This window comes from Lepus europaeus, chromosome 14 (assembly GCF_033115175.1).
Source record: "Lepus europaeus isolate LE1 chromosome 14, mLepTim1.pri, whole genome shotgun sequence".
Taxonomy (NCBI): Eukaryota; Metazoa; Chordata; class Mammalia; order Lagomorpha; family Leporidae; genus Lepus; species Lepus europaeus.
The window spans coordinates 17,091,344-17,107,008 of NC_084840.1; the positions used below are offsets into that span (position 1 = coordinate 17,091,344).

General features: G+C 59.1%; 1 protein-coding gene across 1 annotated transcript in view; it reads left to right on the plus strand.

Moving 5' to 3' along the window:
• PKP1 (plakophilin 1) overlaps positions 1-5,909 on the plus strand; it is a 39,094-nt gene extending 33,185 nt beyond the window's left edge. The window contains exons 10-14 of the mRNA XM_062211576.1: positions 105-258; positions 484-670; positions 1,002-1,086; positions 3,900-4,007; positions 5,766-5,909. Of these exons, the coding sequence (XP_062067560.1) occupies positions 105-258; positions 484-670; positions 1,002-1,086; positions 3,900-3,974 (501 nt within the window). The 3' untranslated portion in view covers positions 3,975-4,007; positions 5,766-5,909. The remainder of the gene's footprint in view (positions 1-104; positions 259-483; positions 671-1,001; positions 1,087-3,899; positions 4,008-5,765) is intronic.
• Positions 5,910-15,665: the final 9,756 nt, after the last annotated feature.

The following is a 15,665-nucleotide window of genomic DNA, read 5'->3' on the forward strand; positions in this document are numbered from 1 at the left end:
GAGAGGTCCTGCCTTCTCTGTCCACCACAGCCCTGCCTTGCTGCCTGCCGTGGTGCTTGCTGGGAAGTCGCCGGCTAGCGCCTCCCCGCCTCCTTTTCTCGTAGATGTCCAGCGGCATGAGCCAGTTGATCGGGCTAAAGGAGAAGGGCCTGCCCCAAATCGCCCGCCTGCTGCAGTCTGGCAACTCGGATGTGGTGCGGTCGGGGGCCTCTCTGCTGAGCAACATGTCCCGCCACCCCGCGCTGCACAGGGCCATGGGTAAGGCCACCCGACAGTGCTCGCCTCCCAGAGCCGGCCAACCACGCCCGCACTGCAGGAGGGGCTGCCTGCCCGAGGCAGGGGCGCGAGCTGGGCAGGGCAGGGGCAGGAAGCAGGTCTGCCCTGGGCCCAGCTGGGTCTCCAAGCCCTGGGTCGGGGGAGCCTCGCCTGGGGCCCCAGAGGGCCATCCTGACCTGTGGCCCCTCTCCCTCCTCCTTCTCCCAGGGAACCAAGTGTTCCCAGAAGTGACCAGACTCCTCACCAGCCACACCGGCAACACCAGCAACTCCGAAGACATCCTGTCGTCGGCCTGCTACACCGTGAGGAATCTGATGGCCTCGCAGCCGCAGATGGCCAAGCAGCACCTGAACGGCAACGTGCTGCACAACCTGGTCAACCTGTGCCGCGGCAGGTGCGCAGGGCCCTGCCCAGCCCCGCCTCTGGAGGCGGGCCGGGCCTGGGGAGGCTCGAGCGGAGAGGAGGCTGCAGAGGGCACAGAGGCAGCCCTCTTCTTAGCCGGGGGACTTTTTGCTTCCCCGTGAGCTCTCTCCTCCCAGGAGAAAAGCGTCAGGACCCCCCCCCCCCCCGCCTTCCTGGCCCCAGGAGAGTCCTGGAGTGCCTCTAGGTGGGCAGGGCCTGGGGCTGTGCCCACTGTGCCGGTTTGCACCCCTGAGGGGGGAGGGGCGTCCCTTCGCAGGCTTCCCAGAATCTCACCCCTGCAAATGTGCTTCCCGCCTGCCCAGCACCTCGCCCAAGGCTGCGGAAGCTGCCCGGCTCCTCCTGTCTGACATGTGGTCCAACAAGGAGCTGCAGGGCGTCCTCAGACAGGTGAGCAACCCTGGCCTGGCCACTTCTGACGGGGCATCTCCCTCTGTGCTCCCCGTGCGCTTGCATCGCAACTGCCCACCTCGGCCCAGCCCCTTCTGATAGTGCGCCTCCCCCCCCCCATCTCCCCATGCGCATGCGCCACAATCTGCCCCCACCCCCAACCCACGTCCCTTGGAAATGCAGCTAAGCTTGGAGCTCGCCATGCATCACAGCCTAGCCACACAGCACACAGCAGGTGCCGGCTGCTCCAACTGACCATAGGGCTGCCTTCAAGCCACGGCTGCCTCTGCTCACCGTGGCCAGAGAGGACTGCACGGCACACGGCTGGGCCCGGAAAAGATCAGATGCACAGTCCAGTTTCCAGGAAACATGGATTGCTTTCTCGCCATCATAAAGTCATGAGATGAACCAGTCGCGCGGGTGATACCCAAGTGGACCAGGAAGGGAGAGGCGGGTTGGCCCCCCTGGTGTTTTGTCCCTGGCAGAGTCCGAGAAGCAGACCATGAATCCCACCAACGTGCGGCCCAAGTCCCTGGACTCGGGACATAGGAGGGGTGCCGAGCATGTAGAGGGCACAGGACACCCAGGAAATGAGTGGGAGGCCCGGGGTGGGGTCCTGTAGCAGCAAATAGCAAAGTAGACAGGACAAAAGGCCCCATGCTTTGGGGCCTGGTGTGTGCCAGGGCTGGGAAGCTCCGGGCGGCTGGATAGCAACCTGTTCAGTTTTACACCACAGGCTTTGTGCTGTGCCTTTGGCACGGGGTTGCCATGCAGGGGTCCGGGTAGAGGGTCTCATGTTGAAAGCAATTCTAGCAAGACGAATTCCTCCCCCAGGGAACAAGGCAGAGTGTGCGGAGCCCTGGGGGCTCCTGCAGCAGCCGTGGGTGCCTCTCGCCCCTCCTCTGTCCTCAGCGCCTCCCAGCCTCGTTGGGCACAGAGGCCTCCATCGGTGTTGCTCTGTAAGACATCTTGGGCGGAGATGCAGGCAGCAGAGGGGACGGGGGCAAAGGACAGGAGGCCGGAGAAGCAGAATGGAAACACTGGCCGTGTGCAGACTTCTAGCCCGGGACACGTTACAGCCAGAAACAGATCTGGCGGGGAGAGGCCGGGGGGAAGAGGGTCTCGATTTGGAGAGGGCGAGCGGGGGACTTGGGCAGGAGTCCAGGTGGGATGTGGCATGGGATGCATTGTTAGGAGGCACATCCCTATAGAAAATCTTGAGGGTCAAGGGCAAAGGCGTGAAGGGGGCCCCAGGAGGCAGAAGGGCCAGGGAGGCAGGACGCCCTGTGCAAGGTGCATGGGCAGGGTAGGGGGGAGACCTTGCAGGAAGAGAGGCTCTGAGAAGGGCAGGCAGCAGCTCCCGGTGCTGCCCAGAGGACAAGGAGGAGGGGGACCAGGAAAGGCCCTGGAGCCGGTGCTGGCGAGGCCAGGGGTCCCCGGGGAGCCCGGAACAGTGGACAAAGCAGCGGGGGGCACAGGATGGAGGCTGCCCATCTCAGCCCACCTGGGCAAGAAGGGAGACAGAAGGTGGGCACACAAAGACAAACGGGACCCGAGCGTGCGTGTTGTGAGAGGAGAAGGGGAGGCTGGAGGGGGAGGAGGATGGGCAGAAGGGGGTCTGGGGCCTGGGTGGCCACCCTGGGGCAGAAGGCCCGACAGTCCTGAGGGAGGCCCAGGACACTGCTATGGTCCAGGATGGCCCAGAGGATGCGATGGCCGTGGCCATGGCCATCTGACTGCCCAGCGCTCGTTGCCAACAACGCCACAATCGGGGCAGGAGGAGACAGGCAAGGAGAACGGGGGAGAGCTCGCGCCCCCAAATTCAGAGACCACATGCAGACACTCACACCTGGTGCAGGGCCTGTGGGACCCAGCACCCCCAGGCGGTGCGGAGCCGGGCAGCAGCACTGGCGGATTCCCGGCCGGAGCAGCTGTTATTCTGAGCACCCTCCTACCCGTCCTGAACCGGGTTGTTCCGAGCACAGGTGAGGCAGGCCGTGTGGCTTGTGTCCATCGTGCTGAACGGGGAGCCAGAGTCCAAGGCATCCGTCTCCATTCACTGAGGCAGGCTGGCATCCAGGCCTTTTCACTGCTGGCTTCTTCCCACCAAATTCAGCCAAAGCCAACAGGAGCCAGCCAGCCAGCCTTGAAAAAACAAGGTTTCATAACACAAGCCCGAGCATGGTCGGGCCCGGCCGTGAACCACGGCTCCCCTCGTGCGGCCGCAGCTGACCTGGCTCTCGGGCTCAGCCTGGACCAGGGCCCTGTTCTGAAGGCCGCCCAGGCCTACAGCTGCTCGGTCCTCATTCACACCACAGCACGCATTGAGCACCTGCTGTATAACAGGAACAAGACTCGATCCGCAGCAGGCGCTCGGACGGGGCCAGAGGCCGGGGCACAGATAGTGAATGGACAGCAGCTTCGCTCTGCCAACGCCACGCCTGCTCCTGGGTTGGAGGAGCTCCAGGCACGTCCTCCGTGTCTCGTCACGTGTCAGAGGGGAGCCCCCCAGCTCCCCTGGGGCGATGCTGGCTGTGGATCTGTTGGCAGAGCCCTGAGCGGAGGCTGTGTTCCCGCGCCCGGCTTCAAGGTGTCCAGCAGCCGGAACCGCAAGCCGCAGGGGAAGTCCACACACGTTGGGGAACTTGAGGCTGTAGCGGCATTCTGTTTGGCTGCACGTTTAGTGAGGGAGGCCAGCTTTAGCCCCCGAGCCCGGGGAAGCGCTGGGAGTGGGGTTTCCGAGCCCGCAGCGCCCCCCCACCCCGCGGCTCGGCTCCAGGAGGTGTCACACGGTGACGTCTGTCCCCTTGCAGCACGGCTTCGACAGGAACACGCTGGGGACCCTGGCCGGGGCCAGCAGCCTCCGGAACTTCACCTCCAGGTTCTAGGAAGAGGAGGCTGCGCGCAAGTTCAGCTGGCAGGTGAGAACCGACCACCCCCGGGGCAAGGGGCGCCTCCAAGACCACTGTGGTGGCCTCAGCCAGGCTCCACGAGAGGGGCCAGGCCCGGGACACAGAAGCACCCGTGGGCTTGGCGGACCGCCTTGCTCTAGCTGACATAAGAACTGTGTTGGCAGCTGGCCGGGAGCACCGGCCGTCTCACCATGGGACACTGGGATATACAACATCCTGGGAGCATCAGAGGAGCCAGGGGGTCTGGGCAACATGGCTGGGTGCTGTGGTGTAGGTTGTGCACTGCACAATCCAGGTGGTGCCTGTTCACAGTGATTGCACAATACGAATAACTAGGGTTACTCAATGTGTCATTCTGAGCTTGGTCATCCACAGCCCTCCTCTTTGTCCTTTTTATAACCCACTCTGCAGTCTGCGTGTGCCTGGTGCAGGCAAGCTGATTTCCAAGTGATGATTCAGAACCACTGCATGACCAAGGCTTGCAAACTGTAGCATTCATTGGAATCACCTGTGATGCTTGCTAAACTGCACACCCTGGCCCCACCCCAGCCCTCTGACTCAGTAGCCCTGGCATGAGGTCCAGGCAGATGTGTTTTGCAACAAAGCATCTGAAGTGTTTCTTTTTAAGATTTATTTATTTATTTATTTGAAAGGCAGAAAGAGAGAGAGAATCTTCCATCACCGGTTCACTCCCCAAATGACTGCAATGGCCAGGGCTGGGCTAAGCCAGGAGCCTGGAACTCCATCTGAGTCTTCCACCTGGGTACAAGGGCCAAAGTACTCGGGCCATCTTCCCAGGCACATTAGCAGGGAGCTGGATCAGAAGCGGAGCAGCCGGGACTCGAAGTGGGGCTCATGTGGGATGCTGGCGTGGTTGCAGGCAGCAGCTTCGCCTGCAGTGCCACGACCCCGGCACCCCAGAGTGCTTCCGATGCAGGGCGCTGAGCACCACAGCAGGTGCTACACAAGACATCATCAAAGCCAGCGAGGGCCCCCCGAGGCAGTCCTGGCACGGAGCCCTCTGCAGTACCTGGAGAGGGGGACGTGGCCTCCCAGACTGTCCACTAGCAGTCCCCAGCCCCCAGGGAGGCTCCTGGTGGGCAGAGAGGGCTGTAACCTTGGTACAGCCAAAGACTGAACAGGAGCACAGTCCCTGTCTAGGCACCGGGCTTCAGCAGATGAGACGGGTTTGTGGGAGAAGAGTGCCTACACCAATTTTTTAAGGATGTATTTTATTTATTTGAAAGGCAGAGTTACAGAGACAGCTGGTTCATTCCCCAAATGGCCACAATGGTCAGGGCTAGGCCAGGCTGATGCCAGGATCCAGGAGCTTCCTCTGGGTCTCCCACATGGGTGCAGGGGTCCAAGGACTTGGGCCATCTTCCCCTGCTTTCCCAGGCACATCAGCAGGGAGCTGGATGCGAAGTGGAGCTTCCGGGACTTGAACGGGCATCCATATGGGGTGTCGGCACTGCAGGTGGCAGCTTTACCCACTACGCCACAGTGCCAGCCCCTTTCAGCTGATTTTTAACGTCTTGGTGCTCAGCGCTGGGCAGGGTGGGCAGGGGATACTGGACAGCAGGGCCAAAGCAGACAAGCTTCTGAATCGAGAGGAGCAGTGCGCATGTGCCAGGTGATCCTGACACTGTCTGGAGCCAGAGCACGCCAGGGCACAGTGGAGCAAGAAGGGATGGCAGCAGTGGCCGGGCTGCCTGCGGCGGGCAGGCCTCGCGCTGAAGGCTAACCTGAGGACTTGTCCTTTTCCAGGGACGTGACCCAGTGGAGAAGACCTCAGGCCTTGCCAGATGGGTCATTCTGTCCACCCTGTGCAGTATTTGGAAAAGTTCAGAGCGACCTGAAGACTGTGGATGATGGAAAGATTTTTAGATTCTTTTTTTCCTAGGGGGACCTGGCAGGCAGTGGGGGGTGGGGAGGCTGGGCGGGGAGGATTTTTCTTGAGTTTTAAAAGGGCTTATTTCTGATGTCAATGCCTCTTCCTCTAAGAAGTGGTATATATATATGTGTGTGTGTGTGTGTGTGTGTGTGCGCGTGTGCGTGTGTGTAATGTGTGGTGTGTGCACGTGTGTGCGCAGGGCTGCCTGGACGTGTAACCACTCCAGGAGCCAAGCAAGCTATGCCCCTGCAGCTCAGCTCACGGCCGTCCAAGGTCCTGCAGGCCTGCTGCCCACCACTGCCCAGTGCCCGGCGGGAGGGGAGAGGGGCTGGGGCTGGGGCTTGCCGCCTCCCCGGGAGGCTGCTTTGCAGGGTGGAGGCCGGCTCGCTCCTGTATCTCATGGGAAGATCTCAGCAGGCTCAGGAGGCCTGGGGCAGGCGCGGGGCGGGGCCCAGGGAGGCCAGGACCATCGTGCTGGCTCTGTGCGGTGAGGACGGCCCTGGGAGCCAGAGCCAGTGAGATGGGGCTCGCCGGTCCCGCGTGGGCGAGGCTGGTAGGGGGCTTGGAGTCCTGATGCTGTGGGGGGAGGGGGGGAGAGAACTTCCAGGTGGTGCTGAAAGCCAAAGAGCCGTTCAGGGAATGGCCAGGGGAACAGGCCAGGGCTGGGCATCCTACCCACCCCGGCTTCCGGTGTGGGGAGCGCACGAGGCTGACCTGAACCCAGTGCTGCATCCCGGGGCACTTGACTAGACCAGGCAAGGCAGCGTCTCGCCGTGCGTCCCCGCCGGGGCCGCCCCACTGCCCTGCTCCCCAGCCGCCCGTCTGCTTTGCAGCTGCGCAGTAGCAGGAGGGCTCCCGGGGGAGCCTCCGAGAAAACCCGTGTCGGGAGTCCTCGCCCCAGCCCCACCCCCCGTGGCACAGGCCCGGGTCCCTCTGCACTCGGACGTGGGCTGCTGCTGAATCCTCCTTGGCCTCTGCCGCCTCCTCCCGACCGCACTACGGCCCAGGCCAGGCCACCTCCCACTCCAGCAGTCAGCCTGGAAGATGGCTTCACGGACTCAGGAGGACTGGGAAGGGGTGGGGCACCTGGCAGGTGCAGCCTTGTCCTCTGGTGCTGAGCCTGGGCCTCGCACGACCACATTCCACACCCAGTACACGACGGTCCGATCTGCCGACAAATGAGAGGGGACACGGACTCTGTTCCCACCCTGGCCCTGGGCTCTCCCAGGCTTGAGACAAATCCAGCAATTGGCCACCAGCAGCTTCTCCAGGTGACACAGACCCCACACTTCTCTTGGGCGAGGATGCCCTCTGCTAGTCCGCCTCTGCACCTGGCTGGCAGGCAGGGGCTCAGATGGCCAAGGCTGGGCGCGGGGAGGGCCAGGGCAGGAAGGCCTGGGCTGCCGCGAGGAATCTTGGGGCTTCCCCATAGCCTGTCCTCCCCGCCGCTTTGTGTTTGCATGAGAGCCTGTGCCAGCCCAGCCCAGCTTCCCTGTATGTTATACCATGTATTTGCTTTTTGGAAATATAGGAAATCAATAAATTGCTAGCGTTGTCTTGAATTTTTTCAAGCAGTGGATTATTTGGGGATGCTATTGAGCAATGACAGGACGACTCACTTCCTTCCAGGATCTCCTCTCCTCAGCCCTGACCCAAGCCAGGACTGAGAACGCCCCCTGGGGACAGAGCGACAGCACCATTCTTCAATCTGCTCCGCGCTCACCCACCCGGGCAACCCATCCCCCCCCCCCCAATCCCCCCTCCCCAGCTCTGCGGCATCAGGAGTGCTGTCATGATTTGACAAGAAAGGCATAGGGAGGGAACAGCTGATCCCACGGTCACGCAGTTTGTAAAGGCAAAACCACCCCAAGCTCAAACCTATCCAGCTGGGCTACCTGGAGGGAAGAGAACTTCGAGGGTGAAGTTCAAGGGTGAAGTTCCAGGCGCTCGGGTCTGTGGATTCGTGTCAGGTGCTGAAGGCCCACAAAAAGGAAGGATGCCATGGGCCCCAGCCTCAAGAGGCTCATTAATAACCTGCCACACCCAGGGGACCTCCCAGGACACGGGGCGAATTCCCGGGGGTGGTACAGACCCGATGGCTGTGGCCACCAAGAGTCGGGGCACCTGTGTGCAGGTGGGCTGTCTCGGGAAGGGCTGAGGGGAGTTTTCCTGGCCTGGGAGGTGCTGCCTGGCAAGGCCCCTGCTACAGACGCCAGGAAAGGAAGTGGCAGGTGGTGACCCAGGCCACTAGATGTAAGGGGACTTCACAGGAAGCTCATGGGGAAATGGAATTAAAAGAAGTTTTGGTGCAAAATTTTAAAAATATTGAAATCTATGCATACAAGAGATTCTTCAAAAAGTTCGGGGAAGTTGCAATATGAAAACATGATGCATAGCTGTCAACTTTTTTTGCATCAATATAAATGTATCCTTTAATTCTCCGTTTTTTTAAAAAAGATTTATTTATTTATTTGAAAGTCAAGAGTTACACAGAGAGAGAAGGAGAGGCAGAGAGAGAGAGAGATGTTGTCCATCTGCTAGTTCACTCCCCAGTTGGCCGCAATGGCCAGGCCGGAGCTGCGCTGATCCAAAGGCAGGAGCCAGGAGCTTCCTCCAGGTCTCCCACGCAGGTGCAGGGGCCCAAGGACTTGAGCCATCTGCTGCTGTTTTCCCAGGCCACAGCAGGGAGCTGGATCAGAAGTGGAGCAGCCAGGTCTCAAACCGGCGCCTGTATGGGATGCCGGCACTGCAGGTGGCAGCTCTACCCACTATGCCACAGTGCAGGTCCCTAATTCCCTGTTTTCACAAATGTTTTTGAGGTTCCCTTGCACACGAGGCCTGGGGTGCATGAAAAACACGCATTGGCTCCACAATGTGGGGTCAAATGTCAAATCCAAACTCCACAAGTGTTCAGCACCCAGCACCCTCCTCACACCCCTTCCTGCCTCTGTCCCCTCCCCGACGTCTAACACCACGTGTTAATTTGGCCTGTCCCAACACCTTACATAAAGCAGCCGGCAGCACGTTCCTTCCTGGGCCTGGCGTCGGGAACGCACCAGCATGTTCCCAGGCCTCCCTGCTGTTTGTCCAGCTGTTGTGTAACTTCGCCGTCATTGTTACACACATCTGCCAGCAACCTGTGGATTCAGTCTCACTTTGCCAGAATTCCCGTGTAGGGCGTGATTGCTGGGAAATTATAACCACTGGTAAAAGAAACCGGATTTGGTGTGGGATGTGGGTGTGTGTCATGTGCAGGAGTGACAGAGGTGTTCCCACAGCCGCCCCTGGCCCACAGCGGGCAGGCCCCTCTGGCCCCTGGAGGCAATGGCTCATGGGGTGGGGGTTGGGTCCAGCAGCAGGTGTTCAGGCCTCCCTGGGAGGCACCAGAGCAGCTGGGAGCCTTCAGATCCCTGTGTCCAGGCTGCCTGGGTCTCTGTCCCTGAATCTCAAAACTGTCCCCTCCTGTTCCTTTTGCAAGGAACCGGGCCCAGGGCTGTATCCCCCCCCAAGGAGACAGAGCATGGTGCCTTCAGTCCCACAGTGAGGTTGGAGACAGAAGTAGACATCATAACCCCTTCCATTGTCAAAGCCTTAGGGTGTTCGTTTTCTGGTTAGATCTTAACCTCTTTCTAATGTGTTAAACTCCAATTTGTAGGTGGGGAACTGAGACACCCAAGAGAGAAGGCGGCCGCCCAGGGTCATGTAGTGAGTTTGGGCAGAACCCAGCCTGTGTCTCAGGCCTCCCGTGCACCAGCCCCGCTGCATTCGAAGCGTGGGAACAGGATAAGAAAGCGCCACCGTGGAGGTGACACCATGCATAACCAGGTCTGCAGGGAACCACAACCCTGGCACCTCAGGGTACCAGGAGACGGCCGTGCAGACACGCCGACAAATAAACAAATTCTGATTCACGCGCTGTCAGATACCAGAAGCCACTGTGTGGGTTAGCAGTCCAGGGTCCGCTGGTCTGGTGGGTTAGAACATGGAGATGGGGTGGACTTTTGGAGCAGCTCTAAGTCACCCCTTGGGGTGCCTGCAGCCTCTACCGAGGGTGCCTGGTTCGAGTCCTGGCCACTCCGTTCAGATCCATCTTCCGGCCTGGGAGGCAGCAGCGGCAATGGCTGAAGTTCTCAGGTCCCTGCAACCCACACAGGGGACCTGGACTGAGACTTTGGTGTGGCCCAGTGCCAGCCAATTTGGGGCATTGGAGAGTAACGAATGGAGGGAAGATCTCTCTCCATCTGTCTCTCCGCCTTTCAAATAGATAATTTTAGATAGGCAGGAAGTTAGAAATCAGCCTATGTGTATGAGGGGGGCCCACATCTGCAGAAGCTCACCGTGGAAGCAGCCCAGGATTTTACTCTTCAGAGTCCTGCCCAGACCCCAGTAACTTTCCAGGTGGTCTCGGGCCTCCCCCCAAGGAAAGCTCCCCAGGAGAATCCTCTCTGCTCAGCACCAGATAGGTTACCTGGCCTGATAACATTGAGCAATGAAACTTTCCCTCCCTCCTCCAAGGCAGGTGGCCTAGGGGAGGCTGCTCTGCCCAGTGCCAAGTGGGCCTCCCAGTCTGATGGCACCGAATAGTGAGACCTTGGGAGGAATCTTTCCTAATTCACACTCTGCAAACCCTTTGTCCTGGAGGAGGAGGATGCATAGAAAGAGGAGGAGAGGAAGGAGAAACAGCGGGAAGAACTGGACCCTTTCCCTATGAGCCCCAGTCGGAACACAGAGGCACTCAGCACTCAGCTCTCCGCGGAGCCGCCCACCTGGCTGCCAGGTGTGTTCTCGCTGTTTAACCGTGTGACCTCGCTTTCCCCAGTCTGAGTGACTGGACACCCTCTCTCTCTCTGATTCTGTCCCAGCCGGATGCCCTACCCCATTAAACCTTGCTGCCTTGCTCACCACTGTTCTCTGTCTCTCGTCTGAATTCTACCTTGCGGGAAGACAAGAACCTACACCACCCATCTCCGCTAACATTTTTTTTTTCTAATTTTAAGATTTATTTATTTATTTTGAAAGTCAGAATTGCAGAGAGGGAAAGACAGGGAGAGGGAGATCTTCCATCTGCTGCTTCACTCCCCAGATGGCCATAATGGCCAATGCTGGGCCAGGCTGAAGCCAGGAGCCAGGAGCTTCATCTGGGTCTCCCACGTGGGTGCAGGGACCCAAGCACTTGGGCCATCTTCTGCTGCTTTCCCAGGCCATCAGCAGGGAGCCGGATCAGAAGTGGAGCAAGTGGGACATGAAGAGACCAAAGTTTTATCTGCTATGCCACAAGCCCCACTGGTGGAGCAGAGACCCCACACACACACACAGGAAGTCCTCACGCTGCAATGCGCTATTCTAAACCCCTTAGATGTCCATCAAAGCCCCTCACGACTGGTGATTAGCTGTAGAAAAAGCACATCAGCATTTCCCGGGCAGCTCTGTCTCTGGGGGCCCTGTCCACACATGGCTGCTCACCCTCACTGCCACCCCCACCGCCTATGCCTCGTGCAGAAAGGGGGTGCACCCAGGTCCCAGGGCCAGTGGCCCACAACGGCCCGTGTGTGTTGCTCTGCGTCCTCTTGGGTGCACACGCTGCATTTGGGGGCCTGAGGTTTCCCCGGGGGACAGGAGCAGACCTCACAGAGAGCGGCCACCAGCAGTGGTGGACACAGACATGCCAGAGCCTAGCTCTTCCTCTGGAAGGTGCCCATTCTCACCCTCTCCAGCCCCGGGTTCTTTAGCTCTCTGATGCTTTTCTCTTCTTGCTGAAGACTCAAAGCCCTGCCTGGTCCATTTCCCTGCAGTCTTGAGAGTTTCCTCCGCCACTTGTTGTGTGGGGGTCAAGAAGCAATGAATTCTTTTGTTTACATTTGTCCTTAAATGTTTTTATCTTCACCTTCGTTCTTCCAGGCCAATGTCTCTGGATATGTGACTCTGCTGAGTTATATATATATATATATATATATATATATATATATATATATATATCACATATATATATAAATATATATAAAACTCACACACACACACACATATATAACTCACATATATATAAATATATATAAAACTCACACACACACACACACATATATATATATATAAAACTCACATATATATATATATAAAACTTTAAAAGCTGCCATTTCGCTGTCTTTGCTCTGCAGGGGCCCCAAGAAGAACCCGGTGGTGCTTCTCATTCTTGCTCTCTTGTCTGCTTTGTAGACTTTTTCCTCTGTCTTCGACTAGAACGCACACGGTGTGGTCTTTGCGTGTGTCTTGCTGAACTTCTTGGGTCTACACACTATGTCTTTCACCGTGGTGGAGAACTCTGGGGCACTGTGTTGTCAATCATTTTTATGTCCCGTTTTGTTCCTTCTCTCTTCTCGGGGCTCCAATTACTTGTGTGTTGGACCCTTTGATATCGTCCCGCGGACCACAGAGTGCTTGCCTTTGCTCTGTGTTCTGCAGAGTAGTTCGTCTGTTGATTAATCTCCAGGTTCCCTGACTTTCCTCTGTCTCTGTAAATGTGCTCATGGCCCTTTTACCAGGTGAACTTTCATTTTACATTTTCAGTTTTACATTTCCTATTGAGTTCTATTTAACAATCTGTGTAGCTGACAGTCCACCTACAGTCCCAGAGGAGGGGTAGTGGTGATCATGACTTTGAAGGCACATGGGTCAGCATAGGCCCGCGTCCCCACCAGCCACGGTTGGCTACTATGCAGGTGCTAGTTTAGAACAAAAGAGGAACATTTACCCAGGGCTTTTCCCCAGGCGGGTGAACTGAGGCTGGAGAGAGTTACGGTTATGAAGGGTTATAGATGGACCATGCGCTTTGGCTGGTTAAGGAAGGAGAGGCTGTGAGGGGTAGGGAGATGATCAGAATTGAGGTGAGAGAAGGAATAATGGAGGAGCTGCAAGTTGGAAAGGAACAGTCGAAGAGTGCCTGAAATGGGGAGCAAGGAGTAGTTGTGACGGCTCATGACGGGGTCGGCTAGCCCTGGAGGGAGTGGGCACTTGGGCTGCAGGACAGAGCCAGGAAGCCCGACATTGGAAGCAACAAGCTCACGGGCACTGACATCGAGACTTATCACCAAATGAGTGGCAAGAAGGGGATGGCAGATGTAGCGAGAATCACCAGGGAAGTGAGAGGAGGATCTTGGGGTCCACCTGTGGTGGCCACACAGAGGACAGCAGTGGAGCAGTGGGCAGGGTGATCTCCAAGTAATGAACACAACCCAAGGTCAGGCAAGCGTGTGAGAGTGGACAGAGAAAGGTGCCACATGTCACCTCTGGGGTTCTAGTAGGCTCCAGCCCTGTGGACCAAAGCCCCCAGCAGGTGGGCATGCCACTTGCTGGCAAGGCAGCCCGGGGTCTGCAGGGGGCTGGTGCAGGGCCACCATGGCATCCTCAACACACCAGCCGGCCTGGAGAGGTCGGGATGGAGTGAAAGACGCAGGTGCGAGAGAGAAGGCAGAAGTCACGGGGTCTGGGCCATTGCCAGAGATCCGGGACACTGGGTCTGCCCCCTGCTGTTCATTCAGGGGAAACTGAGGCTCGGAGAGAGGGGTCACTCACACAGCCAGCCCAGACTCCACGGCTGTCCCTCGGGGCTTCCTCCCAGCTTCCCCACCCTCCCTTCTTTGTTCCCGGATCCACAGAGTTCAAAGGCAGCCTGAGACTCCTGTGTTTTGGTTTGTTTACTTTTGAGAAACAAAAGACAAAGATTAACACAGTCGCCAGCCCTCCTGTCCATCAGCCAAGCCCCAGACTCCAGCCTCAGACACCACTCACTCAGCACCAAGTTCTGGCCGCTCTCAAAGGTCACCCCTCTCAGAGCCGCGACCACCCTCACGCCTGGCCCCTGCCATTGCCAGGGCCTCCCAGCTGCTTCCCCGGCCACGAGGGGGTGCCACCACCAGACGGCTCTTCCCAAAGTATGCCCATGGTCTCCTACATCTGCCTGCCAGTTCCCAGCGTTCTGCAGCTGGAATTCTTCGGCCATCACCCCAGGCTCTCCCAGGCGGTCACCCCAGGCTCTCCCAGGCGGCTCCCGGTCTGCCCTCACCATCTCCTGCTCCTTCTCGTCCCCCGCCCGGGCCCCGCCCACAGCAGGCATCTCCCCAGACATGAGGTGCCCGTCTAATCCCACTGGCTCTGCCTGTCAAGCCCCGGTGATCCTCTAAGTGCCGACTCACATGCCGTTCCCTCCGTGGGATCTGCGTGCTTGCGCCCTGCGGAGGCCCCCGGCGTGCCCAGGCCTGTGTGCGTGTCTGAGCCCCTCTGTGGGACTCACTCATCTCCGTGTCCTTTCTCAGCACCAGTGCAGTGTCCAGCACACAGCGTGCAGGGAACTGAACTCAACTCCAGTGTAGATTCTAGAATCTCACCCCCTGCCCCAGGCGAAGGTCCACAGACAGCCTTCTGGGGCCACCAAGTGGTGCCTGGAGCCCCTCTGGGAGAAGAAAGCTCAACACTGTCAGTCACCTCCCTGGTCCCGCCCCAACTTCCAGGTCCCGTGGGAACAACTGGTCGCCGGCCCTTGTCTCTACTCATGGGGGTGCCCTGTACAAACTTCCTGGCTCTCACGAAGCCGTTTCGGGTCTCTGAGTGTTCTCACGTCCAGGACAAAGATTCTCAACATCCTCACCTGTTGCTCGGGGGTGTGGTTCGGGTGCCTCTCCCAGTCTCGGTCACCCAGATCTGGACACATCTCAGATTGCCACCGTCCCTCTTAGGAACCCGAGCTCTGCACAGGGCCAGGGACTGTGGACTGAGGAGTGGCTCACACAGCAGGACTGGCTCCTCTCAGACCTGGGGTCCCCTGAGATCTCTGAGCTCCCCTGTTCCTTAGGAACCCGAGGGGAGGTCTCTGGACCACAGGGACCCCCAGCCGTGCCTGCAGCCCGCCGGAGGAGCCGTAAATAAGGAGCTGGGACTCTGGGCATGGAGAGGTTGGGATTTGGGAACGGGACTCCCCAGGGCAGGGGCGCCCGTTCAGGACACAGGTGCACCCCGGTACTTCTGTCTGGGCGGCTGTGGCAGGAGGCAACCACCAGAGTGACTCTTAATAGACAGAGATTCCAGCCTTGCCCTCGCCGGCTTCTCTGAAGCTCTGCGCTGACCCCTGGTGACCCTCAGGGCACCGGCGCTCCTCCCCAACCCATCAGGGTCCCCAGGATCTCGGCAAACCCCAAGCCTTGGCCTCCTCCTGCCCAGCTCCCTGGCCAGGGCTGGGAGCCCACGGTGTGGCAGCGACGCCTGGTTCCCACACCCGCCCCGCCCAGCCTCCTCTGCCACCCGGAGCCCAGGCAGGAGCAGGCGCTGAGGGAGCCGGTGAGTCAGGCTGTGGGAACCGGCCCTGCCAGTCCCAGCCTCTGTCCAAGCATAGCATCAGCAGAAACCCAGGCAGGGCTGGGTCAGAAAACCCCACGGCCGGCACACCCTCCAGGCGCTTCCGGCCCAGAGCCCTGGCCGTGGAGAAGCCCTCCCCCGCTCCCTCCCTCCCTCCCTGCCCTCTAGGGGGTGACATCTTTCACTAGGGCCATTGGGGCCCATGGAGGCGTCTCCTCCCTGCCCACAGGGGCGCCAACTCCAGGACCAGGCGGGTGGGCTTGAAAGAACCAATAGCACAGGACACTCAAAGCTAAAGCAGAGCCCATCGGTGCACCGGGGGAGTCGCCGAGAGTGACCCTGAGGACTCTGGGTCAGGTGACACAGCCTGTACCGCGCCAGCCCCTGCCTGTAAAGCATTGGGGAATGGAGAACCAATCTTCCCAGAACCA